Source organism: Microchirus variegatus (assembly GCF_963457635.1).
Source record: "Microchirus variegatus genome assembly, chromosome: 16".
Taxonomy (NCBI): domain Eukaryota; kingdom Metazoa; phylum Chordata; class Actinopteri; order Pleuronectiformes; family Soleidae; genus Microchirus; species Microchirus variegatus.
Genome location: NC_139817.1, coordinates 7,927,337 through 7,953,992, shown reverse-complemented (window position 1 = coordinate 7,953,992; position 26,656 = coordinate 7,927,337). Strand labels below are relative to the sequence as shown.

General features: G+C 41.4%; 1 protein-coding gene across 1 annotated transcript in view; it reads right to left on the bottom strand.

Annotated features, from left to right (window-relative positions):
• Positions 1–20,483, bottom strand: part of LOC310938582 (histone deacetylase 4-like) — a gene marked incomplete at its 5' end in the record, with an annotated part of 38,782 nt that extends 18,299 nt beyond the window's left edge. Inside the window, 5 exons of the mRNA XM_083903105.1 lie at positions 2,195–2,313; positions 3,900–4,023; positions 6,676–6,826; positions 10,411–10,730; positions 20,369–20,483. Of these exons, the coding sequence (XP_083759231.1) occupies positions 2,195–2,313; positions 3,900–4,023; positions 6,676–6,826; positions 10,411–10,730; positions 20,369–20,483 (829 nt within the window). The remainder of the gene's footprint in view (positions 1–2,194; positions 2,314–3,899; positions 4,024–6,675; positions 6,827–10,410; positions 10,731–20,368) is intronic.
• Positions 20,484–26,656: the final 6,173 nt, after the last annotated feature.

The following is a 26,656-nucleotide window of genomic DNA, read 5'->3' as shown; positions in this document are numbered from 1 at the left end:
GGCTGTAGCCGCCTGCCGCCGCGCTAAGTGAATAATTGCACTGTAACACGACCGCTGCTTCATGGCTTCACCGCCGCGCACACACACCGCTCACTCTTTACACACACACTACACTACAGTACAAACAGCTGGTTTTACTCTGCTCTGCGCTTCTGAGCAGCGAAGCCTGAAAACTTCAGATTATCATCGTCAAGAAAACTTTTATTTTTATTATTCCAACAGTACTTTCTGCAGAGTTCTAATGACTTTTACTTTGGAAAGGTTTTCAGGCCGACTTTTGACACCAATCATAATTAAAGCCGACTCCACAACCCCGTCAGATCTACTCCGCGTGGCCGCACAGCAGCAGCAACTCCGAGTTCAAGTGCAGTCCATTAATCACCTCTTATGTGAAATGGCCAAAAACTAAGATTACAGCCACAAGAAGAGTCCATGTATTATGTATAATAAACCTGGTATAATAAAATCTAACACAAGTTAAAGTCAAATTAATTAAAAGACAATTTAAAAACCAACTCCCAAGGACACAGGTAATAAGTGCAGGGTGGACAAAAAACGTGCTTAAATTTAAAAGATGGTTTTAATCCTTTCACGAAAAAAAAGAGGTCAATTAGCTTCCTATCAGCATTAAACACCAGCTAACTACTATCTTGATGTGTGGAAGATTATGAGTTAGTACACAGAGGAGAGAGCTGATGTTTTTGCCGTGTGCATCTCATCATCAATAAGATGAAAGAATATTGCAGCCGTGGATTTCCTGACCAAGGGATGGAGTGTAAATTGAAAACAATAAAGGGCTAAGAAAAGAGCTCTCGGGATCCCCGAAAGTAATTGCTCCGCTACATGAGGAGACGTCCCCAACCGACAGGAGCCCTCAAGTGAGATCTGTCAGAACCACTTAGGTGTAATGTTGCAATTATCCAACAACAGGAAGTGAAGGCAGCAAGAAAAAAACCTGATGGTTGTTTCTGTTCAACTAAATATAACTGATTATCTCAAACACGCCGCAGAAAGTGTTGGGTGCGGATATCACGCCATCTTTAAAACTTGGCTAAGATCATTGCGTTAGCCTGGGTGAACCCAGCAGAGTCTGGCAAGGATGCGCCGTTTTGGCCAACTACAGACTCTAAAAAAAGGGAAACCAATCACAAACTGTTTTTGTTGTGTTTTTCCCCCCTGGTGGGCTAAAGGCGAGGATGACGGTGAGATGTGGTCATGGCTATACTTTGAGATTCTGAGGCTTCAAAATGTGAGTTCAGGTTCTCGTGGGTGCCGCGGTGACCATTGGCCACTTGGTCCAGACCTACACGACCGTTCAAAAGTTTGGGGTCACTTAGAAATGTCCTTATTTTTGAAGGAAAAGCACTTTGAATGAATGAATATAACATTAAATGAATCAGACATACACTCTATACATTATTAATGTGGTAAAAATGTATAGAGTATGTAAAATGTATGTATGCGACTATTCTAGCTGCAAACGTGTGGTTTTTAATGGAATATGTACATAGGTGTAAGGCCCATTTCCAGTGTTCTAATGGTACATTGTGTTAGAAGTCTATTTGATGATTAGACAAAATTATTATTTGGAATAAAAATCATTATTTCTAATCTTGTCAATGTCTTGATGATATTTTCTATTCATTTTGCAACTCTTTTGATGAATAAAAGTGCGAGTTTTAATGGAAAAAACTAAATAATTGGTGACCCCAAACTTTTGAACGGTAGAGTAAATACTGAGGAGTTTTCAAATGAAAAGAGAGCCAGTAACATTTTCAAAACTTCTTTGGCAAAGTGTGTACGGCAAGTGATTCTAGTGCAGATTTCCTTTTTTTTTTTTTTTCTCCTTTTTTTTTGTGGAGACATAGCCTGACACCTTCACCCTGATAGCTGTAAAGTGGTTGTGATTAATGGTGCAGCACTCGGATGCTAGACGTGAATCTGCATATTAGCCACTGGACATTACAGTTCCAAAATATGTGGGTGTGTACTCAAAAGTTTGCCTCGCTCTTCCTATGTGTGTGTGTGTGTACTCATGTCTGTCACCTCTTTAGGACCTTATCGAGCATAAACACTGACAGAACCAGCAGTTCTCACAGAGACCAAAACCTGGTCCTAATGAGGCAGAACCTTAACAATTTGAATTGTGCTTAGGTTAAGGTTGGGGGGGTTAGGGTTAGTGTGTGTGACGTACCAGTTTTCCGCAGAGGGAAGTCATCCCGGGGGTTGTAGACCCCCAGCACGGGGTGGTTATAGGCGGACAGCCCAGTCTGTGGAGGCGAGCTCTGGTCCAGAGAGCTGTGCTGGGTTTTACTGTCAAAACAAACACAAATAAGAATGAAATAATCCACAATTATCCCAAAATGATAGCAAACACTGATAACTGTGAGCATGTGACTGAACGAGTAATAACTGCATGGCTGTCACAGATCTGTATGATTAAGACATCACGGCGAATCCCCCTGGCAAAGGGTTCGCTGCCATCTGCTCACTGCCTACAAAAGTAAGGTGGAGTTTGTGGGCAAAGTTAAGCCGAGCTCAGCTGGCTGCAGACCATCATGCATGTTCCTCCCACAGAAAAGGAGGGAGACGGGATATAGGAGGAAGTCAACATGTTACTCCAGAGAAAAACAATTTTCCCCGTGCTCTTTTCAGACATTATTATGTTCCTCAATTAATCGATTAGTTGTTTGGTCCCCAAAATGATTCAGTTTTCATGAATTCTCTTCATAATTCTTTATTTTAATCAAGTAAGCATTGCAGATCTTGTCACAACACGTGAATGGAGGCATATGCCATTAAAAAAAAGTGAAATAAATCGGAATATTCCAACTTTTTTTTCCAACCAAAACGATAAACCTATCATCAAAATAGCTGCCGATGAATTTAGTCATCAATTTATAATCAATTAATCCTTGCAGCTCTTGTCATATCATCAAAAAAGTGGAAAAAAGCCACTTTGCCTAGTAATATTACAACTTCTTTTGACAAAAAAAGAAATATGTATGTATATGTAATATGTAATATTTTGAAAACAGAACTTTGGTTTTTAGTGCGTGGTACACCTTTTCTGTTTTTTTTTTACGTGAATATGACTTTAATTTGAATAATGAATTATTTGGTTTGCATGGCCACGTCTCACAGATGAGGAATGCACGTGGTTAGGAAGCGGCGAGTGTACACACCTGAAAAAAAAAAAGAGGCTCCGGAGATGCTACAATAAACACTCAAGGCTGAGCGTTCGTTTTAAGTGCCCCATCATCGGCTTCCAATTATCCTGCTATCGTGTGTGTGTGTGTGTGTGTGTGTGTGTGTGCGTGTTGTGCCATCTTTGTTTCATAACCCTGCTCCGTGCATCTCTCAGCCAGACTCACACAGAGCGGCAGGTGAGGAAGAGGAAGCAGCTTCCTGACAGATTAAGGCACAGTCCACATACATTATTCATCTGCTGTCAGAGAGTCAATTACCCTCAGAACTTATAATAATCATCTGCAGGAAGCTTCTGTTGTGTTCTACTGCTCACAGTCATCAGAGGACGCCGCTAACCCTGACAGCGTCTGATGTCACAGCACGCCATAGTTGTGTAATTCAGAGCAAAAATTGGATTATCAATGGAAAACGACGCCAGTAAGAGTTTTTTAGTGGTGTATGCCTCCATCCACATGATGTGACTTATGCTGCAATGATTAATTGATTATCAATCTATTACGAAATCAATTGTCAACTATTTTGACAGCAACTGATGATTATTTCCATAATCAATGAAACGGTTGGTGCATAAAATGTCTCCTCAATTTTCTTCTCGTAATATTACGACTTTATACTTCAGTATGGCCCTCATACTCTGACGAAGAAAACCAACTGTGCACGATTATCTTCTACTTTTAGCTGTTCCTCACCGGTACCAGTAGGGGGCGTCGTTGGGGAGGCCTCCTTGGTTGAGGCTCCGCTGAGCCAGAGCTTTCTTCTTGTTCAGGACAAACTCCTGGAGACGCATCTTCACTTCAGTGCTGGCCACAGCACCTGAGAGAGAGAGAGAGAGAGAGAGAGAGAGAGAGAGAGAGAGAGAGAGAGAGAGAGAGAGAGAGAGAAAACATAGTTTAAAGCTACAGTATGCAACACGTACACTATTCATTTATTTATTCATTTGCAGACATTGAACATAGTACCCTTATGTATGCAAGTTCAAGTACATAAAATTGCTTTAAAAAAAGAATTATTTTGTTTTCGTGGCCTTAGAATTAGCCCTAGAATTAGCACCGTTGACGATGAGCGTATCACAGACGGCACAATTACGCGACGGTTTGTGCCATCGGAAAAATTCCAGCGGGTTCTGAAAGCTGAGAAGTTGCAAATATGTTGTTCTACATTGTTTTTCTTCATTTAAAATTGTTAATACACCATTTTAACGTGCAGTAAATTGGAAATAACTGCCAGATATTGACTGGAAAAATGGGCAAAAGCACTTACTCACAGGACATTTTCTGTCCTTTTATGGTTAAAATAAGTTCAGTTCCAACAAGTTCAGTTGCCTGGAGAATCGCATATTAGGGATTTTAGTAAACATGTGGCGCAAAAGAAAGGTTTGTCTGTTTGTATTTGTAACGACTGAGCTTCTGGAGGTTCACTCTGTTTCATGAGTTTTTAATAACTGCGGAGAAACCTGGGTCAATTTCAGGGCATTGTTGTCTTTATTACTTTATTACTAGAGAGAAGAGGAAACACAAGCGGTTTAATGTGCAGTTTGGGATGACTCGGTAATAAGAATTACAGTCCATTTAAAGTAGTTTTGTTGACTTTAATCTCTCAATCAATAAATATTTCACCCCTTTGTTTTAGTTAATTGTAAATCAAATATATATGGATATTGGACAGTTGTTTAGGAAAGAAAACAAGATGCTTTAATGGTACCAGAGGCTCTATAGATTTTAATTAATTCAAATCAAATCAAACTTTTATTATAATTGGCAATTAAAATAATCGATACTGAGAGTAATCACGAGCTGCATTGCAACCCCGCATCCCATAATGAAGCTTCTAAAAGGGCTCGGGAAAGAAGAACGCGGGGAAAAAGAAACATAAACTATGCAAATTGCTGAGAAAATTGAAGCCGCTGAAACCACAAACCACACTCACGCAGGTACACGTGAGGGCAAACACACCGCGCCACCACCGCACACACACACACACTGGACTCACACGGGCGCAGCCTCGGCCTGTAACCACTTTCCATACAGTGTGTAAACTGCTCTCAAGGACTCCTGTCCACTCTCTTTCAATGGACTGTTGAGAGACGTCCAGCAGGCAGCAGTAATAACTGGCCTCAGCCGCCGCCAAGGCCACCGGCTAATACAGCTCCTTTACCGCAGTAAATACACAGGTTCTCCAAGTAAAATGGAAACACACACACACACACACATACACACACACACACACACACACACACACACACACTTGCACGCACAGAAACACACTCTGTGAATACTGATCTCAACTGTGTTTTGAAGGAAAACGTATGAATTTCTTTCTAAAACAGACCGTTAGGACTAAGCTGTTGCTTTGTCGACAACCCAGTTCCCACCAGGTTTTCACATTCGAGTTCAGATTTGTACTAAAATCTGGTCACCTTTTCGCGCTTTTCTGTAATGCGGAGCAGTTTCGGAGTACATATTTTTTACTACGCCACTGTAACGTCGTAAAAACCTTCTGCGGACTCGAGTTAAGTGCATTTGTCCATTTTTCCAGAATAACCTCCAATTTCTGGCAGTTATTTACAATTTACTGCATGTTAAAATGCTGTTTTAACAATTTCAAACAAAAAGGGTTTATTTAGGAAAAACACTTTAGTTGTAAATGAATACATTTATGTATTTATTATAAAATTTTGAGTCTTTTGAGTGCAAAAACAGGCCAAAAAATGGAAACTTATGTACAGGTGTACTTCCCACTCTCTCCTGTCTGGCGTCAACGATGTTGATTCTCCGGCTTCCTGCAACAGCGTGAGTGACGTTACCGTAATAACCAAACGTTATTTGACGTGCAGCTTCTCAGATTTAGGAAACCACTGTTATTTTTTCTGATAGCACAAACCGTTACGTAATTACGGTAGTGTAAATTGCCAACGTGTCATCTGCGATACGCTTGGTGTTAAAGCATTCAATTATCCAATGTTTTCAGTTATTTCTCATCAATTCCAATGGAAAGTTTATATATAATTCGATATAAATTAAATAATGAAATCAAATTTCTGGAGGAGATGTTTGTGACAATAAACTGTAAATACACCCATCTACTGTTGATGTTGTGTATTATATACTCACAAAACAGTTATTACTTTTCATTTCAGATAATACCTGCTTTATTTCTTGGTTTTTTTAAATGGACAGGTCTCATTTAAATATGGTCAAAGTCTGCTATAACACAAATATTTAGGCTTTTTTGTCACACTAAAGATATAATATCCATATATTGCCCAGCCCTAGGTGGAGTATCAGGAACTAGACTGCCAAAAAAAAGTAGTACGAGGAATTACCGCATGTAATTCAATCACTGCTAATCGGAGCAGGATCCAACGGCTCCGTGTAAACAGATGGTAGTGGGTTTTATGAGCAGTGGAGAATGGTCTTATGAGAGGGAGTGACTGTTGTTACAAACGACGGCAACAGATAAACTCACTCTCTTGTCCCCGCTCCTTGTTCTTCAGCAGCTGCAGCTTCTGCTCCCGCTGCTGCTTCTCCAGCTCCTGCTCCAGACGATGGTTCTCCATTTTCCTCTGATGCTCCAGCAGCTCCTGCTGGTGCTTCATCGCCAGCAGCTCCTGTTGTTGCTACGGAGGATGAGAAAACAACAAACTCAGAATACCGCTTTTTGCTCTGTCCGTGTGCATGTCCTGGGTTATTTCCTTTTCTGCATTAACATTCCACTCCTTGAGTCACTTTCAGGAATAATTAAGTCCGACAGGTGCCACAAGTTTTGCAGTATTATTAAAAAACCTCCGGGCTCAAGCTGAAGCGTTTAAATACATATAAACAATTCAAGTGGGGATGGGGGCCTTAGTGAGACACATAATCCAATCTGCCTATTCCTCATCACTCCAGGACAGAGAGCGAGAGAGGAGAGCATCTGTTAAATACTTTAAATGTTAAAAACCTGCTCTTCCTTCAGGCCTTTCCAATGAAGAACACACACTCTGCCGTGGCTTTCGCAGTTTGTCCTGTAACCTTAAAAGGTCAGAAATAAACACCTTTTTGGGCCCCGGTGAAGCGCCCTTGAGCTAGGAGCCGGCGGACTCGCTCGTGGGTGAGTCACGGCGGATAAGATCGTCAATTAAACCCGCTCCTCTGGAGCTCTTAATGCTTTTTGACAAGCCGGGCCACCGAATCAAGAGTCCCAATTACTCTTTGATGTCTCCCATAATATACAATAAATAGGCGAGCTGTCTGTGCCAGCAACATAATGACCCACACTCTGTCGCTCTCTCTGACGCACCAACGAATCGACCCTCTTCTCCCCCTCATGATCGCACGCCCAATGGCAATATTTGATCACTTACCGTAACTGCAAGTAATCAGCTTCTGATTGCTTTTTTTTTTTTAAACACCATAAATAGACGCTCAGTAGTTGTGTGTTTACCGTGATGGCAAATCAAATGCTCAAGACGAGTCTGCGAATACATTAAGCGGTCGCTGTAGGTGAGATGAAGGTGAGGGCGAGGAAAGCATTGGCCCGTGTCCAAGCTCCAAGCCTCCATCTCTCTCTCTTTTTCTTTTTTTTGTCTTTCAATCAAGGTTGAGGATCAGGGATTGAGTGGGCGGGAAGGCTCAAAGTAACCTCTCCACCCACATCCACAGACACACACATACATACAAACACACCAGAAACCTCTGTGGCTCATCAGACCAGCAATCTGCACACAAACTTTCCCTTTTGACTAATACTCTCAAGGGCTTCAGGATATCTCTTGCTTTATGAAAGAAATGTGTGTGTTTGCGCGTGTGTGTGTGTGTACACAGGGGCTGTGAATGGGGCCGATTGAGGATGGGCCTCCCTGCTCAGCCTGTGCGTCACTGGCCTCCACCTGAGTGGTCCTGCAGCCCCACCACAGGCCAGACCAGCCGGTCAGACACCATCGCTCATCATCCCACAGCGCTGGGCTGGGAGTTTTGAAAATCATACAAATATACTGTATATATATATATTAAAATATGATATGAGTTGTCAGAACAGAAAATGTGAATCAGAGGGTCAGAGGATGTGGTCAGGGTCTTTTTCCTGCTGACCTAAATGGCTAATTTTGCTGTTCCTGATATAAATCTGACCACGGTGTGCATCTGTTATTTTTACAGGTAGAGTAACGTGGTCCATAGATAAACAGAGAGAGTGAAAATTGTTCTTTTTTGGAGCTTTTCCACGATACCGTCCCGGCATGACACGACATGGAACGGTTTTGGTTCGTTTTACATTACTAATCCATTACTTGTTCCCAGAATCGTTCAGAACTTCCTGCATACAGCGGCAGAGGTTGTGATGGGGGCTCGCCAGACTAAATAAACTAGACTACTCTGTTAAATGTTGAGATTTCCAAGACGAAAAGATGAGGTGAGTTGAGGAGAAGATCCTTGAAATAGAACCTGCCTCAGTTGTATGTGCATGTTTGACACTTCACATGAACAAAACTGTGGAATTTCTCCTGTGTATCACAGCCTCAGCATGTGGGCGTGCTTATCTAGATCCACTCTGTATCTCTAGGTCATTTCATGATGGTCATGTGAGCGAGGCCTGTTCAGGTTCACAGCACCGATGCAGAAGTCCTTCTTTTCAAATGTTTTTCTGAGTCAATGCATCCTTTTTAGGCCTGGATGATATATTGATATCAATATAATATATCACAACATAAATATACAATAGATAGTGGGATATAAAGCTGCACACAGGGTTGTTTCTCTGGGGTCTGTGACAATAATAGCTACTCTTTATGATCTGTATTACATGCTTAAATTACATTTTATATTATACGGTTTTAAAAACAATGAAATTGCCTATATGGTCAACTTCTGCTACATCACAATAATTACAGGCTTAAAATTAAAGAATCTACACATCCTTTATCCATTCTTGGTGTAAATGAAGCCGAAGTGCTGTTCTCGGCTCCTTCTGCATCTACTAAGTGACTAAGGAAGCTGCTCTCTGCTGCAGAGTGTTGTCTGTTAATGAAGAATCCTGTAAACAGACTAAATGAAGGGCCGCCTCCGCTTTGTTTAGTGAAGTTTAAAATGGGTTTGGGAAATTAGTCCATGTATAGGAAAGTAGGGATTTTCGGTATTGGTCCAGTAGGGGTGAAGCTCACCAATCCCAATCCAAAAATCTTGTAAAAATGTAAATAAAAATCAGAAATATGGGGCTCATAATCTCATGTTCCAGTTCATCCCGAAGGTGCTCGACGGGGTTGAGGTCAGGGCTCTGTCAAGTTCTTCCACACCAACATCATCAAACTGTTTTTTTACAGGCCTTGCTTGCTTTGTGCACAGTCATGTTGGAAAGGGAACTTCATCAAATGTTGGAAGCATAGCATTGTCCAAAATGTCTTGGCATGCTGAAATTGCCATTGGAGATAAGGGGCTGAGCCCAAAGCCAGATTAAAACACCTGAATTCAAAAGTGACATGTGAGGCCAAATACTTGTCCATTTTAACTCACTTTGGTTCAATATTTAACTTAAACCAAGGGCTGCAATAAATGTTCTGTTTTTTCAGCTTCTTGCCATTAGCTGTCACTAATGTTTACACAGTGGACCTTTAATTGGTACTATTGAATAATTTTGTTGTAGAAAATAAAAGTCTACAACTTATTTTTTAAGCCATTCACCTTCATTTCGGTCTTTTTTTAGTAGAATTGTTGTTCGCACCCTTCTAGTTTAGCGGAATCGGTCGTTTTAGGTTACTAAAATTGAAACTATGTAGGATTTAACAGCTTCAAAGTGGCTTGATGCGTGGAGATTGGGGGCCGCCTCCACTCCCCCTACTGTTAGCGGAAAACCAGCAGAAATTGCTTCACAGCACTACACACACACAAACACCCTAGCCAGGTACTAGCTATAACATCAACGTTTGCGTTATTTTAGACGTTCATCATGGCAGAACCAGCAAAAAAAGAAGCAGAGAAAACGCAATAAACTTGCGAAAACGATCCCGACCAGCTTGGCCAAGGCTCCACAGCTTGTTGAAAACAAACGCACATGGCCAGGAGAGATGAAGGGAGGGAGTGTAAACTTACGACAGCGAGAATTAGCAGTAAACAATGGACAGATGCATGGATGAACTCTGTGAGGGGAGCTCCATAGAGAGAATAAAACTTGCAAAGTTCAGCTTTAAAATAACAACCCAACATTTTCACAACCATATGCGACACATACCTTAATGTGTTCCTGGAGCTGGACCTCATGCTGGCGGGACAGCTGCTCGTGCTGCCGCTGGAACTCGGCGATGAGGAGCTGCCGCTGGATCTGCTGCTTCTGCTTCAGGCTCAGCAGCTCCTGCTGTAGCTGCTGCTCACGCACCGTGGCTGCGCCACTGCCGCCGCCCTGACCCGTGCCTCCGAGGGAGCCGGGCGCCTGCTGACCGGGCGGGGACAGCTGGGTCACCTGCTGCTGCTGCTGCTGTTGATGGTCCACACGCAGGTCCATGGGGATAGCAGCCGGTGGGAGACGCAGGGGAAGCGCCGAGTTGATGTCCACTGCAGAGAGGGAGAGACGAGAGGAATGGGCTTCTGTCCTTTTCATGTTAAGGACATGATCCTCTTCACATAAGAGCAAGTAATTCAGAAAAGAGGATACTTTACAAAAAGTTATTATGACCTATCAATATTATTCACCATAGTTTCTGATTGTATATTGCGTTTATTAATGACTGTGTATATTGTTTGAAATGGAGTGGAAATTTTGTTGTTGTTTTTTTAGATACATGGATGGATGCATAGTTATAAATATTGAATTGTTTCTTAGATGTAATGTCACCATCTCCACTTCCAGACAGCTTCTGATGTTTAATTCTCATAAATTCCCCATGGAAAGTTTCCATTTGGGAATAATCCACAATTCTCAAACTAACGTTCCCATGGAAAATTTCTGGACATTTAGTAGAAATGTTCTGCCCCTTTGCAGCCCCAGCTACAATAAATTATTGAACAACCTTTAATTTCAAAAATGTAATAAATTGCTATGGAAAGTTTCCAACCTTGAAAATTCCCAGGACTGTTGCAACCCTTGTCTTACAGACTTACATCGTTAAATACAGTGAAAATGAATGATACAAAAAGGTATATTGTGATTCTATATGGTCCAGCCCCAATGTGAAAAACATGAAGATGACTCTGATGACATTGGTGCAGTGTTTTCATGCTAAATGCAGCTGATGCTGCACTGTGCACATGAAGGTCAGCGACAGCGGACAAAGATTGCATTGAGTCTCCTCGGCGAAGGTGCAAGCCACCCACAAATCACTGGACAGGAAGCCTTCCAATCACGCCGCTTCCTCCCCGTTAAATCTGAATAAACAGGAGCTGATTGGCTGATTATTTACCTGCATGTTTACAGCGATGCTTGCCTCGCACTCGCAGTTAATAAAATAAAGAGGCACGTAATCACCGGTGCACTCGATAGCAGGAGCTGCAGAGCCATAAACCTGCTTCCATCATGATTTGCCTAAAATCCCCGAGAGATTTCTCCTGATTATTCTGTCACAGTTGAACAACTTCACATAAACTGGAGGTGTGAAAACACCTTTAAAACACACACACACACTCATAAATACACTTGACTTGACAAACGGCCACTCCAGCCCCCGGTGACAAATTGATTTGAGGAGCAAAAGACGTATCTCTCCTCCTCGAAGCATCATTATTAGTTAGTCTGTTGCTTTTGTTTTCACTTCCTCTCGGATGTTTCTGATGAAGACAGAGTGTCCTGCATCTGTCTCTCTTCATATCTCATCTGCGATGCATCGCTTTCATAAAGCCACTCAACATCCATACACGAGCCTTTTAAACCAGAGGTGTATAGCAGTATTATTGTTATTGTTATTGTTATAATAATAAACTATGCATCAACATCAACAAATGCTTTTATTTTGAAATTCTGTGACATATCATTGTCAGAAAATTGACATTGCTGTATGCTTGATGGGAAAAATCGTGATATATAGTTTTAAGCTCATATTGGGAATGACAGTGAGGTCAGTTCCATTCAAATGGAAGGTTGTGGGTTCAAGTCCCAGCTCCACTACGTCTACACTCGCATTATTCTGATAGCCTCTGTATAAACTGTATGTTTTGACATAGTCATGTGTTCTCAGGAGCTTTTTCCCCATAGTTGGCCTTTTTTCCCCACCTGACCAGCCTAGATGCTCAGTGGCCGCCAGGTCATTTGAGTTTGAGACCCCCGTTTTAAAACCGACACCAGACGTAAGCATCTTTCTTCTCCTTTGTGTCAATCACAGCAGCAGCAGCAGCAGCAGCAGCAGCAGCAGCAGAGTAGGAAAGCCATACGCTCTCATTAGAGTCTACACTTCCTCGTTTGTTAGTCTCCCCCCCCCCCCCCCTTGCAGCAGGTGAGACACACCCCCGCGGGCTATTCTCATCCCCTCTGCCATTGGAGAAAAGCACAACAATTTGCAACAGGTCCTCGGGGACGGGCTGACATGTGTGCGAGCTGACAACAACAGAATGAGTCAGGACTGGAGTCAACACGGTTGTAAGCAAAAGTGAAAAAATAACAATGTCGTTTTCTGACCTGCAGTTTGTGAGGGTTGACATTTCCCCCACCGCTACAAGGCGCTTTTTCTTTCACCTTTTTTCTACCGACTCTGACCTCCGCCAGGAGGTATATGTTTTTGCCGGAGTTTGTTTGTTTGTCTGTCTGTCTGTTAGCAACATAACTCAAAAAGTCACGGATGGATTTAGATGAAATTTGCAAACATGCTGCGCGCCGGCAGGGTGTAATTTGTAGGCACTGAGCTGCCTTGGTGGAGGTCTGCGCTCTCCGAGTGCTTTTCTAGTTTTATTTTATATATTTAAGATGTTATTGCCTTGTGTGAGCATTAATGTCTTTTCTTTATAATTCTGGACAGCACTTTTGGTCCATTGTGGTTGTTTTGAGGTGCTTTACATGTAATATTGGACTGGATTGGACAGCAGCTCTATGTAGTGAGTCAATTTTGAATAAAAAAAATTATAATTTTTAATCGAATCTTAACTCAAGGAAGCAGAATCAACTTGTGAGAATCTACTTTTTTATTTTTTAAATAATTTTCTGTTCCTTTTACAATCAACTTTAAAGTTATTTTAATTTGCGTTTCAGGTTCAAGTTCAAGTGAGAACTAAAAAAATTATGGTCTTCATGAAAACCTGTAGTGCAGCCTAGAATGTCCAAAGACCTACAGTACATGAAACATGGCTTTTACTTGACCTTTATTATTATTCATCTGGTCCATTTTATTTCATTTTAGGATGCAACACAAATTCATGCTTTCCACCTTTTTAATCTCTTTTAAACGACAACACGATTTTCACCGATTTCAGTATCAGTTTGCGTGTTCCATGATGGCGTTTTCCTCACGTCCCTTTCTTTCTTTAGCGCTGGTTTGTTTTTCCCCTCGATGATGTTTTCATACTGTGAAGCACAATGAGTGCATTGCTTTGTCTGAGAGACAGAGCTACGTAAATAAAGTTGGATTCGTGGATTGATTTTATGTGGCGGGAAAATTATAATAAAAAATAACGTTAATAAAGCGACATTTTAGGTCGTTGTGTCGTGATTTTACCAGATTTTTCTCTCTCCCTGTAACGACCCCCTTCCCAGTTTTAAGACCCTGAGACAATATCAGCCCGTTTATTGCGGGGCTGAACGCAACAGGGGCCGCATATTAAGTCCTCAAGGTCAGACAAAAAAAACAAAAACGTAAACACGGCGCAAGAAAACGTCATATTTTCAGCACCAGAGCAAGCCAGACGGGACATGGCAGAGACATGGACATCATCATGTGATGAGTGGAAAATAAAAAACACACTTCTCAAAGCATTGCAGCTACGTTCTTGGCTAATAGCAGATCCATAAACCCCCGTACGCGGCAACGTGTGCATGCACGCTCTCTCTCTTGTACACAATGTTCCTCTGTGGATGTTGACGAAGTGATGATAGTGATGCACATGAATGCAAGCAAAAACAAAGATAATACAAACACACCTCACACACACACACACACACACACACACACACACACACACACACACACACACACACACACACACAGCATTTCTGTCACATTAATTGCTCAGCACACAAAAGAGGGACAGAGAAAAAGACAGAGTAGGGAAATGGTGCTGTTGTTACCCATCAGTGTCCTTTACAGTAGCCTCCTCTCCTCCTTATCACTGCACCTCCTCCTCCCTCCTTCCTTCCTTCAGTCTGTTACAGTGGACAACAGTATACGCTCCCTTGCCTCCTCATCCGACTTCTCCTCCACCTCTGTGACTTTCAGCTCATCTCCTCATCCCCTCTGCTGTTTTAACCTGATGGGCGTCTCTCTCCCTCTCTCTTTACTCCTCTCTCTCTCCTCCCCTCGTCCCCGGTTTGCCCAGTGGTGACATCACAGGGCCGTCTCAGGCATGCAGTCTGTTTATTCTGCAGCCCTCTGCTTTTCCAGGAACCAACTCTCTCTCTCTCTCTCTCTCTCCGTCTCTCACACACTCTCTCGCTCTCTCTACTGCTCCTTTTCCCTCGCTCGACCTGCTTCCCTTGCGTCTAAGGCCAGGGAAAACCCCGCATGCTAGTTTGTAGTGTTTCAAATGTCTCCTCCTCCTCCCCTCCCGCCCACTTCCACCTACAGTACAATAACCATCTCTCTCTTCTTCTCTCTCTCTCTCTCTCTCTCTTTCCCTCTGTTTCCCTTTCTCATGCGGTTTAATACCAGCTCCTGGGCTGGAATCTGCCAGCATCTCCCCCCCCCACCACCACGACTTCACATAAACCCTTTTTTTTTTTTTTTTTACTATGGCAGATGCAGATTTTTTCAAAACAAGGCCAATGACAGATAATTGATGCCCATGTATTTAGCAAATTCAAAATAAAAATGTGTCACCAGTTATTGAACACTAATGGTCTTTTATTTTGTACTTTCAATCACATCTGTGGATAAACTAAATATTAACCACACAAGTCATAATATTACAAGAATAAAGTAGACATTTTACAAGAATAGAGTTGTACTATTATGAGAATAAAGTCGTAATTTTACAAGAATAAAGTCGGGATTTTACGAGAATAAAGTCAGAATATTATGAGAATAAAGTTGCAATAATATGAGAATAAAGTCATAATTTTAAGAGAATAAAGTCACAATTTTACAAGAAAAAATTTGTAATTTTACAAGAATAAACTCGCAATTTTACGATAATTAATTCTTTTTTATGAGAATAAAGTCGTAATTTTACAAGAATAAAGTCATAATTTTATGAAAATAAAGTCGCAATTTTACAATAATAAAGTAGTTACATTATGAGAATAAATTCTTTATGTTATGAGAATAAAGGCGTAAATTTACAAGAATAAAGTTGTCATAAAGTCGTAATATTATGAGAAGGCAGAATTTCAAGAGAATAAAGTATTCTTTAATATATATTAAAGAATAACTCAGCTGAACTAAATGTCTAAATAATAATTTTAGCAACAGCAAAAGCTGTGTTTAACAGAATTTTAACTTAAATGTATTTAAGATAGAGTAAAATAATTAAGATTTGCACTTTATTATAATGTGAATAATCACTGTGGTGCAACAGGTCAAGACGTCGCTGACCATGTCGCTGCATGTAAGAAGCTTACACACTTCCACTCAGACTGACTTGGCTGCTGCTCGACTAAGATAAACTTTGATATCAACACATCTCTGTGTACAAGCGGTGACGTCAAACACCTCCCACAGTTTACTGATGCGGCATAGATAGAGGACAATATGTAGACAGTTGGAGAAAGCCAAAACAAAGACCTCAGAGGAGAAGGCACGTCGGGGACTCGCAAGTTTAAAATCAAAACTGGAAGAGGCCTCTTCCTTGTTTCTTTAGTTCATGATTTTAACAGTTACAACAATTAACAGTTGTCTTAAGAACAATTTTTCAATTTCTTCCAGCAGCAGCCTTCTCCTCTCTCACTCTCTACCCTCCATCCTCCGGCCTTTCTGTGTGTCCATCCTCATTCCCTCCCACCTTTCCCATCTCCCCGCAACAAATCACAATCTGTTTACAACCCCTCGGGCACACTCCACAACTCTTCTGGATCCAATTGCAGATCTATTTATACCAGACAATGCAGAGGGCTGGCGTCTCTGATTTGAGACTGGCTTTGCTGAGAGTATATCCCACGGTCTGACTGCCTGAGCTTCACACTCGTTAGGCTTAAGAAATGTTGCGCTGTTGAGTCGTTTAGCGCAGCCTGTGTGAGATGTGCGTTTCAAAAACAAACCAAAAAAAAACACACACACAAAGATGACAAAGCAGGCAAGATGAGAGACAACAAGTAGCACCATCTGTTGATGGATGAGCACCAAGCCCCGACCTTACTTTCTCTTACTCTGAAGTGGACCTCTTGCCTCCCTTGAGAGATCAGAGCCCTCACTAATGATCTTTCCTTCGTTAGAATCTCGATAACAAAATGGCACCGTGACCTGTCGTAAGAGCCGGAATGCCGACTGGATAAGGAGAGGGACAAAACGAAAGAAGAAAAGAGAGAAAAAAGCGAGCCGGGACATGTCGCCGTTTCAGTGACGTCACGCAAGCGGTGTGTGTGTGAATGCAGGTCAGAGAGACATCACGTCCATCTATGGAACTGTTAAAATGCATTAATAAAAATGAGTTTAACCCTTAGAACACAGAGCATTTTGGCTAATTTAGTCCTTAACTGTATTAAAATGTACAGTATATACAGCAGCTTTAGAAATATGTGCAATATAGAGTATCTTAAATACTTATATATATATATACATATACATATACATATACATATATATATATATATATATATATATATATATATATATATTTACATTTTCACCAACTATATAAAGACACCTGAGCAAAAGACTTCTGCACAATTATTGCTACTTTATATCACTACTATAAATGCCATATAAAATGAATCCTAACTGACTCAACAACACATGAGAAGATGGGAAAAAAACTTTTTAAAGCCTGAATATGTGACCTATAAACACACAGCCCCAGCCTCCATATAAGGACCCACAGCAATTTACCATGGGTGCAACTGAGCACTAATGGTTAAATTAGGGCTGAATGCTTTGAGGAGAATAATGCAGATAATGGCCCTGAAATTTAATTAAAGATATATATATATATATATATATTTTATGGTTGTTGATCAGAAGAAAGTACCAGCAGATGGCGCTCTGTGCATTATACTAGACATAGTATGACAATAGTAAAATCCTTTTTTATTATTTGGTTGAATTTAAGTGGTAGGGTTACAAGGAAAGACTGGAGTAGGTTTTCAGTGGAATGGGGATCAAGTGGAAATCCACGGACACAGCTCGTCCTGCAAGAGTTTCAAAAGAAAAGCCTTAATTGAAAAGACGAATGGATTCAGGGAGCGCTAATGTTATGAATGCTATTACTCTGAAACTGGTACGAGGCGTGTCCCATTTGTTGGTCATTGTGAGGCATATGAAACTTAAAAAAAAAAAAAAAAAAGTTGTCACATAATCAGAAGCTGAGCAGAACTCATTCTACAGCCTACATTTCTCCACCAACTATAAACATGGTGTTGTGTTTTGATTGAGAGAGAGAGAGAGAGAGAGAGAGAGACCCCTAGAGGCAGAAATGAAAAACATTTACAGATGAAAACTCACTGAAAATGTACTGTAAAAACATGTCCTTGTTATTTAATTAATTTGAATATGAAAAAATGAGTGGTGAAATTTCAATTAAATGTCATGAATGATCAGCATTTCAACTAAACAAGAGTTTCACTTTGTTATTTGGAACAAAGCTAATCTTCTAAGTTGCCTTTACTCTTGTACGTTCAACCAAATACTTGCAAATAAATGTCGGTTCAGCAACAAAACTCAGTTTTTCTTTTATTTCTGGCTTAAAAACAGACTACTTAATACAAAAGTATAGATAAATAAAAAATAAACAAAGCTGCTTTGTTCACCTGCTCCGTTACAAACAAATGCACATGGCCAGGAAAGGATAAAGCGGTAGAATGGATGGATGTAAAACAAAACTGTAGGGGGAGCTCCTTTGTAAAAAAAAAAAAAAAAGGCAAAAAAAAACAACAGACTGACAAAGTTCTGCTTTAAGGTTGCAACTAACTGTTCTTGATAGGCTCAGCGAAGAACAGTTAATTCACACCACCGTAATAACATGACGATTCAACGGTTTCTGAAAGCTGAGTAACACGTCAAAGCCAACGTGTGGTTATTACGGTAATTTCACTAGCACTGTTTCAGGAAGCCAGTGAATCAGCGGCTTTGTCACCAGAGAGGAGAGAGTAGTGAAAATGCCTGTACATAGTGTTATTTGAAATGTTTCATACTGTTCATATTTTACACACAAAATCTATTGTTTATGTATAACTACAGTGGTTTTTCTTATTTTAAATTGTTAATACACTATTTTGACATTCGGTAAATTGTAAATAAATGCCAGATATTGAAATTTATTCTGGAGAGATGGACATTTTGAGGCTTAGATAATAAAGGGTTAAAACGTTGTTTGATGTGTCTGACTTGACATAATATCCAGTTATATAAGACAAGGGAAACACAGGTCATTCGCTGTAATCAGAGTGAATTACTTGTCGATAAACAGAACAAAAGGCTGATCGATTATGTGTCTGTTTTTGTTTTAGCTTTTGTAAACTTGTCATAAGGGCAAAATGACACACAACAAAAAAAAGTTCAAGGCATACAAACTCTGGGACCTGCAGGTGCAGTGTGACCACTGCTTTGCTGCTTTGAATGCGACCAACACGGGTCAGACATGGGTCATTTCGCTAAATATTCAGAGGCTGCAGTAGAGGGAGGGGACGTGCCTCTCTCTGTTGAATTCTGCAGAACCAAAGCGGCTCGGTCCGTGTCCAAGACGACAGACTTCGAGAATATCTGATGAAGTTTGCTTCGGCGGATTTCAATATTTTATCAGCTGTAGCCGGAGGAACGCCGGGAAAAAAAATAACCCCAGCGACGACAATAACACAACAACAACAACAACAACAACAACAACAGGAGAGAACGTGTAAAGAGTCAAGAGAGAAAGTCAAGATAAAGCCTAGTTGTGCAGATAAACAGTCAGAGTAGCTCTACAGCAACAGGCTGCTCGGAGCACCTTCCTCCTCTCCTGCTGCTCTGTGAAATCATTCATATGTAAGACGCTGCACGGGGAGTAAATTATGAATCACATTTTTTTTTACTATTTTAATAATTTTTTTTGGGCGGGGGGGCCAAATTGTTCTCTGAGCTGGAAAATAAATTGCACAGAACTGTTTAAATATCCCATTATAGATTATGCATTATGCATATATATTATTCTTTTCCACACTCTTCTCTTTCAGATTACCTCATCTCCATCTTTCTCCCGCTGCACTGTACAATACACTAAATACTATATTATTTATTACATACAAAAATTATCTTCAAAAGAGTCAATAACACTCGTTTAATTTTAAGTCAATAATTATTTGTGCTATTATAGCCGAAGTTGAGATTAAAAAGCCAAATAAATAAGTAATACAGATCATAAACAGTAGATATTTTTTTATTTTAGAGTGTCTTGAGAGCGCATCTCAACATCTCAAAAAGAAAACTTTTTTATGAGGCCAGAGAAACAACTTATGCACGGCTTTATTTACCCACACTGTATATCTCATATATCGGGATATAGCCTAAAAATGATATCGAGATATCGCCCAGCCTTTTGATTTATATTGTGATATATATATCGATATCCAATGATGTAATGCTGTGTCCAGCAAACTTACTACTTCACAAACATTGCTGCATTCAGGGAGCTGGATTCCCATTCAACAAAATGGCACAGTGAGTACAGGAGTAAGCATGGAACAGTCAAAACACATGAGCCATATCTTTGAGGTGTAGAGTTGCCACTGCTGCAAACGCGAGGTCACCTCAAATATGAAAACAATCACACCGAGCAGGACACCAGCGCATGCACAAGTCACATGGTGATGCAGTTGACAGTGAAATCACGTAGAGGCACAAACACGGGCTTTGCTTTGTAGAAAAAAACATACAGAGAGAGAGAGAGAGAGAGAGAGAGAGAGAGAGAGAGAGCGGGAGGGAGAGACCAACCTGTTGGGATGTGGTTGAGCACTGATGTCTTCAGAACCTCCAGCGACTGCTCCTTCCCCAGGATCCCCTCTGTGGGAGAGAGAGAACACTCCGCTTCAAATATGGTCCGCAACATTGAGACAAGCTTCCAGCGACAAAGCCAGCTGATCGGGCGGCTAACACCACAGTCCAGAGAGAGCAGCGGGCTTTAGGGTCATCTACACAGCCGCGAGCACATGCCACGCCGCCACCGCTGCTGCTACTACCACCTGAGCGACTGCCCGGTCCATGACCAGAGCGCAAGCGAGCCTTAGCGAGTCTGCAGAGATGCTCTGGCTGCAGAGGTGATCTGAGAGCAAGGCTGGAATCGGAGGAGGAGGAGGAAGAGGAGGGGGGGACCAAAGGCGCAGCCTTCATCGGCTCCTGCGAGTTCGGTGTGCGGAGAGAAGGAGGGACGCTGGGGCTCGACTGATACCGCCTGTGCTCAGCATAGCAAATGTGGCTGGCAGCAGCGGCAGAGAGGGATGAGGAGGTGGGCGGGTGGTGGTGTGGGATGGGGTAGTAGAGAGGAGGAGGAGGAGGGAGAGGGAGGGAGCGAGGTAAAAATAGCTCACCCTTTTGTATATAGCGGCACATGCGGAGCACGCACACGCATGCAGAGAACACAGACGCACAGCTGCTGCTGCTGCTGCCGCTGCGCTCCCCGTGTGTGTGCGCGCGTGGATGCACTTCTCTGTGTTTTTGCAAGTGCATGCGCACAAGTGTGTAGGCTGTAATTATAGTGGCAACATGAAAAGGCTTTTGTAGCTGCAGAGCCCTGGGAAGACATGGCTATAAAAAGCAGAGTGACAGAAAAGGGTGGTGGAGGAGTGGGAGGAGGAGGAGGGTGTACTGGGGGGTGGGGGGCAGAGGTAAGAAGGGGAGGAGGCAATGAAAAGATGGAGGGGGAAAACAACGAAACTGTGCAAAAATGGAGAAGGGAGGGAAAAAAATGACACGCCAATCTGTGACTATACACTAGGGCTGACGACTATTTACATAATCTGTCCATCTGGCCATTATTTTCTCTATTAATCTATGAATGATTTGGTCCATAAATGTCAGAAAACTGGTGGGAAACACATCTTATTTTGGATGCAGTTTTTTAAATTATTTCTTTGTTACATAGAACAAAGAGGCAGAAAATTCAGATAACATGTTTAAATTAATCAAGCAAAACCATAATACCAAAAATAAATAAATAGTGGATGATTAATAATAGAATGATCAACACCTACTCATATATACAGTACATATACACACACGTATGTATTTTTGGTGCTTGCATGCACCTGAGCCATGTATTCTGAGCATGAGGCTTAAAAATATCTCAGGCAAACATGCAATTATTCCTTTTGATGGGAGATGAAAACCCATGTAAAATCTCTTTGGAGGAATAACAGAGAGAGGGGGGAAAACAGGGGAGCGTCTCTCACTGTGCGTGATCTATTTCGGGAATTCACTCTGGATGAGATGCGTGCAAAACATACACACACACATGCACACTTAATTAGCCATGAAGTTGGAGGAAGCATCACACACACACACACACACACACACTGAATGTGTGTGTTTTCATCCTGCACTGCCATGCGTGAACGGCTGCACCCCGTGTTGCATCAGCCTCTGCGAGTACTCAAACATCACTTCCTCAAGTTTCACAACAGTAGGGATGGTACCGTTAATATTCATCCATGCAATCACTGATAGTAGTAACGCTAATCGATACTTATTGATATTAGGAATGGTAATGATTAACATTGTTGATAATTGCATTGTATATACAAGTCATTTTTGGGGGTTGCAAGTTTTCCTAGCATGATACAAGTTGCATTTTTGCAAAGTTTAGCATTTAAGTGTTCCCTAAATTCACCTTTATGACTGGAGTAAATAAGACAGCACGTCACACCTAATTGCCCCAACATTGGTAGCTTTGTCATCATTAGGGTAATCGGTTACATTGTACACGAACATAGAATTAACTAGAGCTGCAAATAACGATTATATGTCAGAAAACATTTAAAAAAAGTTGATCAGTGTTTGTCAAACCTATAATGACGATGTTCCTGAATGTCTTGTTTTGTCCACAAACCAAAATGATTCGGTTTTAATGATTTCTGTGTTATGTAGAGCAAAGAAACAAAGAAAATATTCACATTTAAGAAGCTAAAACAATCAGAAGTCTTGTTTTAATAATGATAAAAGCTTCAAACCGTTTGTCGTGCAGCCTGAATGTGTACAGATGCTAATTGCGATTGATTTGGTATTTATCAACGACAGACAAGTACCCAATCCTAGCACTGACCAATGAAGAACCCCAACCAATGTATTTACCATTCTCAATAACCAAATTATTCAAATTAAAACTGACACTAAAAGGCACAGGTTAAATCAGTGGTACAATAATACAAACACTGTGTCAAACTTTATGCAAAAAGCCAGGAAACATCCCAAGAGTTGAGCTCCGCAGGATCCGAGCCCCTCCAAAACAAACCAATCCACATAAATGTTAGCTGATATCTCCTGATGAGCCCATTCAAATGACACACACACACATACACGCTTGCTGTGTTTTGCAATGGAAATGAGGTTCATCTCCATGCAATCACACCTGTGGGTAATTCTACGCCTGTTTTTGCACAAACTGCACCGGCAGCGGGCTTTGCATCCCGGGCAAATATGGGAATCAAGGGGGACGGACAGTCTTTGTCTGTGGTCGGTTAGGCAAAGTGCATAAGCCTCCGTTGGAAACTGTGCGGTTGATACCTGAGACGCCGAGGAGGGAGCACACAGGTGTGTGAGCACAGGACACACACGTTGGAGAGAAACAGCAAGGGAGGGCATCGCAACAAAGCAACACAACCACATTAACAAACAACACACGTGCAGAGATGTGATCTATACCGTGGCAACGGAGTCCATCAATCTTGAATGTAGCCTAGTTACCCAGCAGCCCCCCCTCCTCCTCCCTCCCTCTCTTTCTTTCACTCTTTTTTCATCCTCCTCTCCTCTTGGTCCCACTGGGCAAGCATCGGGAGACGGGGAGCTATAAATAGCCTCAGCAAGCCTCAGGCAGAGAGTCAGTCGACTTGAGCTAATGCAGCTAGCGCTCGTCAAAAAAACATGCATGTTCTGATCAGCGCTGTTAAAGAGGGGGAAGAACGAAAGAATAATGAGCTCGCCAAATGGTGGAGAGCTGGGTCTGCCACGTCGCTAAATGCAGTTTTGTGACTGTATGAAGGGACCGGCAGGTTTGACCCAGGACTGTGCACTCTCTGCTGACAGAGGCCTTTGTTATGCAGGAGAATGAGATGTCTGTCTGTGCAACAGTGGCATTGACACAGAGGGACAGTGACAAGAGAAAGAGAGGAAGGATGCTCCGGCCTCATTACATTCTCGGCGCTTCCTTTCTGGCTGCTTTTCGTCCCGGGTGACTCCAGCTAGCAAGGTGATCCAGACAGGAACAATGCGATTAATCAAACACGCCTCTCCTTGAAGAGCATTTTCCTCTGGGTCGCAAAATTTGCTTCCCGAGGGCACTGGCTGATGTCATGGCGACTGATAAGAGAGATTGGGGTGACCCCTGTGAGAGCAAGCCACCAGTTTGTATCCCATGAACATTCGGAAGTCACCCTCTGACCTTCATTTCATTCTGATTAGGCTAGAGCATGAAAAAAAACACAGTTGTGATGAAATTTGGGGTGGGGTCATGGGCTAAGTTCACATTTTGATTAATGTGATTTTTATATTTTTATATTCCATTAATATATACTGTATATATACAGTTTATATATACACAGTATATAAACATATGCACACGTGCACAGTATATACATGCACATATATATGCATAAATACATATATACACACACACACACATATATACACACACATATATGCACACACACACACACACACATATATATATTTTAAAAAAAACAAAAATCACTTGTTGAAACGCACTGGTTGCTCATTAGAATGCTGGTATCGTCAGGAACTGTGAGGTTGGCAGACTAATTTATTCACAAAGTCACAAAAACCTAACATGCATGGGGGAGATGTTTCGCAATCGAACTGGCGCTTTCTCGGGAGTCAGCATCAGTGTTAATGTCAGCGCAAAATCTGCAGCTACAGATTTACGTCTTTAATATGACCGTGGCTGTTGGGTAGGGGTTGTATGTGATTTGCTAGCTCATTTATAATTTAACGAGAGCTTCAAGTTTAGAGCTTGTGTTCAAAAAGCAGCAAATTTATGGGCTTAAGTGGGAGCTCGTTCATCGCATCTCAACAAAACGTGCGAAAACTTCAGTGCAGTGGTTGTGTCTTCATTATGAACAACATTATCAGTGATATAAATTATCGTTCAATTACTATTTTAAGGGAATTATTCAAAGTTAACTGCACAAAACTAAGTATGACTGTGTTGAAGCCATAATGGAAGTCCAAAGATCTTAAGTATTAGTCGGAGAGAATCACATTCTCACTATATGAGTAAAGCTGTGAAGGGTGTTACTATGAATTTTTACCCCGTGCATTCTGGGATCAATTGCAACCCCCTACAGTGACCCAGTGCAGCAGTAATTAGGCACTGGAGGCAGATAGATGCATGAATTATTGAGCTAACCTGCAGCCTCCACTTTCCATGAACATTATCTCTCTTTATCCAGAGTGGGTTTTCATACATTTAGTGATCATTTGGGCAAAGTCGATTTTTAATGTCCACGATGGTGCTTCACATGGTTGCTAAGAGATTTATGATGCGGCTTTAAAGCCTCTGTAGCTGGACTTTAATGCCTCACAACAACAAACACCCACACAACATGCGAGATTACAGTTGCGCTGCAGCAGAAATTATGCACAATTTATGATTTGTTTTATTGTTTTTTATGATCGTTTAATGTCCTAAAGATTATACTAGTGCTGGGATACTTTTTTTTTAATAATTTAATATCGATACATATCACAATATAAATCAAATGCCTTATAATTAACATGTCAATATTTTTAGCCTATAGCCCGGGGCTGTTTCTCTGGGCTCATGAAAAGTTTTCTTTTTCAGATGTTTGTGCTTCTCAAAGGAGAGTGGCAATACACTGTAAATACACTCTTAAAATAAAATGTCTATTGTTTATGATCTGTGTTATAGGTGTAAAATACATACAGTGTGGCTTTTCAATGTTAAATGAAGGATATTTACGTGTTAGTTAAATAGGGATGCACAATATGACCAGCACAATATTGACAATTGACTATTTTTCTGTGTATTTATTTCGCGCAATGAAGAAAATGTATATCTACGTCTGCTGTGACATGAAAATATATTAAATTATGTTAATTTCACTACAGAATAGACTAAATGACTGCAGTTGGGCGTAGAGAAATATGTATATATATATATATAGACATATATACAGACATATACACATACATATACACATATATATATACATACATATATATATATACACCTACATATATGTACTCTATATATTGGTATCGATATCAGTTACTGGCGTATCGAATATCGGCAAAAAGTCCAATGTGATGATATTCAATATATTGCCAAACCCCAGGTTATAATCTGATCCACTTATCTTTTTCTTTTCTTTCTTAAACAGTAGTATTTACTGGACGCCAGGGCCAGACATCCCATGCCTGGTGTCAAGCACTGTGGAGCACTATGTCAAAAGGCACAAGGACGGGGCTCCGGGGCGGCAGTGTAAACCGTAATTGCCACTGACAGCTCGTTGGCAGAACACAGTGTATCCAGTTTCTCGGCCGGGGACGAGACAAAAGACACGGGGACAAAAAGCTGTGTCCCATTCCTTTCATTAGCTCATGTTTTCTCTCTGCGCCGTCTCTGTCCTACTACCAATTAAAAAATAGTCCCTCGATTGTACCAGGATACCCACCCATGAGGTGTGTGCTTTGCATAGTCATGTTCAGCTAAAGCTGGTGGTGGTGTTGGCACATGGGGAGGTCAGAGCTGATGGACTGTGTGTCTGGCAGGGAGCCTCATCATCTGTGCAAGGAAGGATGTGGCGAGTGCATTTTTGCAAATCGGCAACAATTACAACACTTGGTTCTGCCAAAATAGAAGCGACGTGTCGGCACAAGTGGACAGCAGAAACGTGACAATGAGGGCTTGAAATTCCCGAAAGTCATGCTCCGATCACATCGCTCCCCACAAAAGAAGCAGCAGTTGTGTCATGCATGCACTCGTCCTGCAATCAATTCTTAGCTGAAAACACTCAGTTGTGAAGAGGAGAA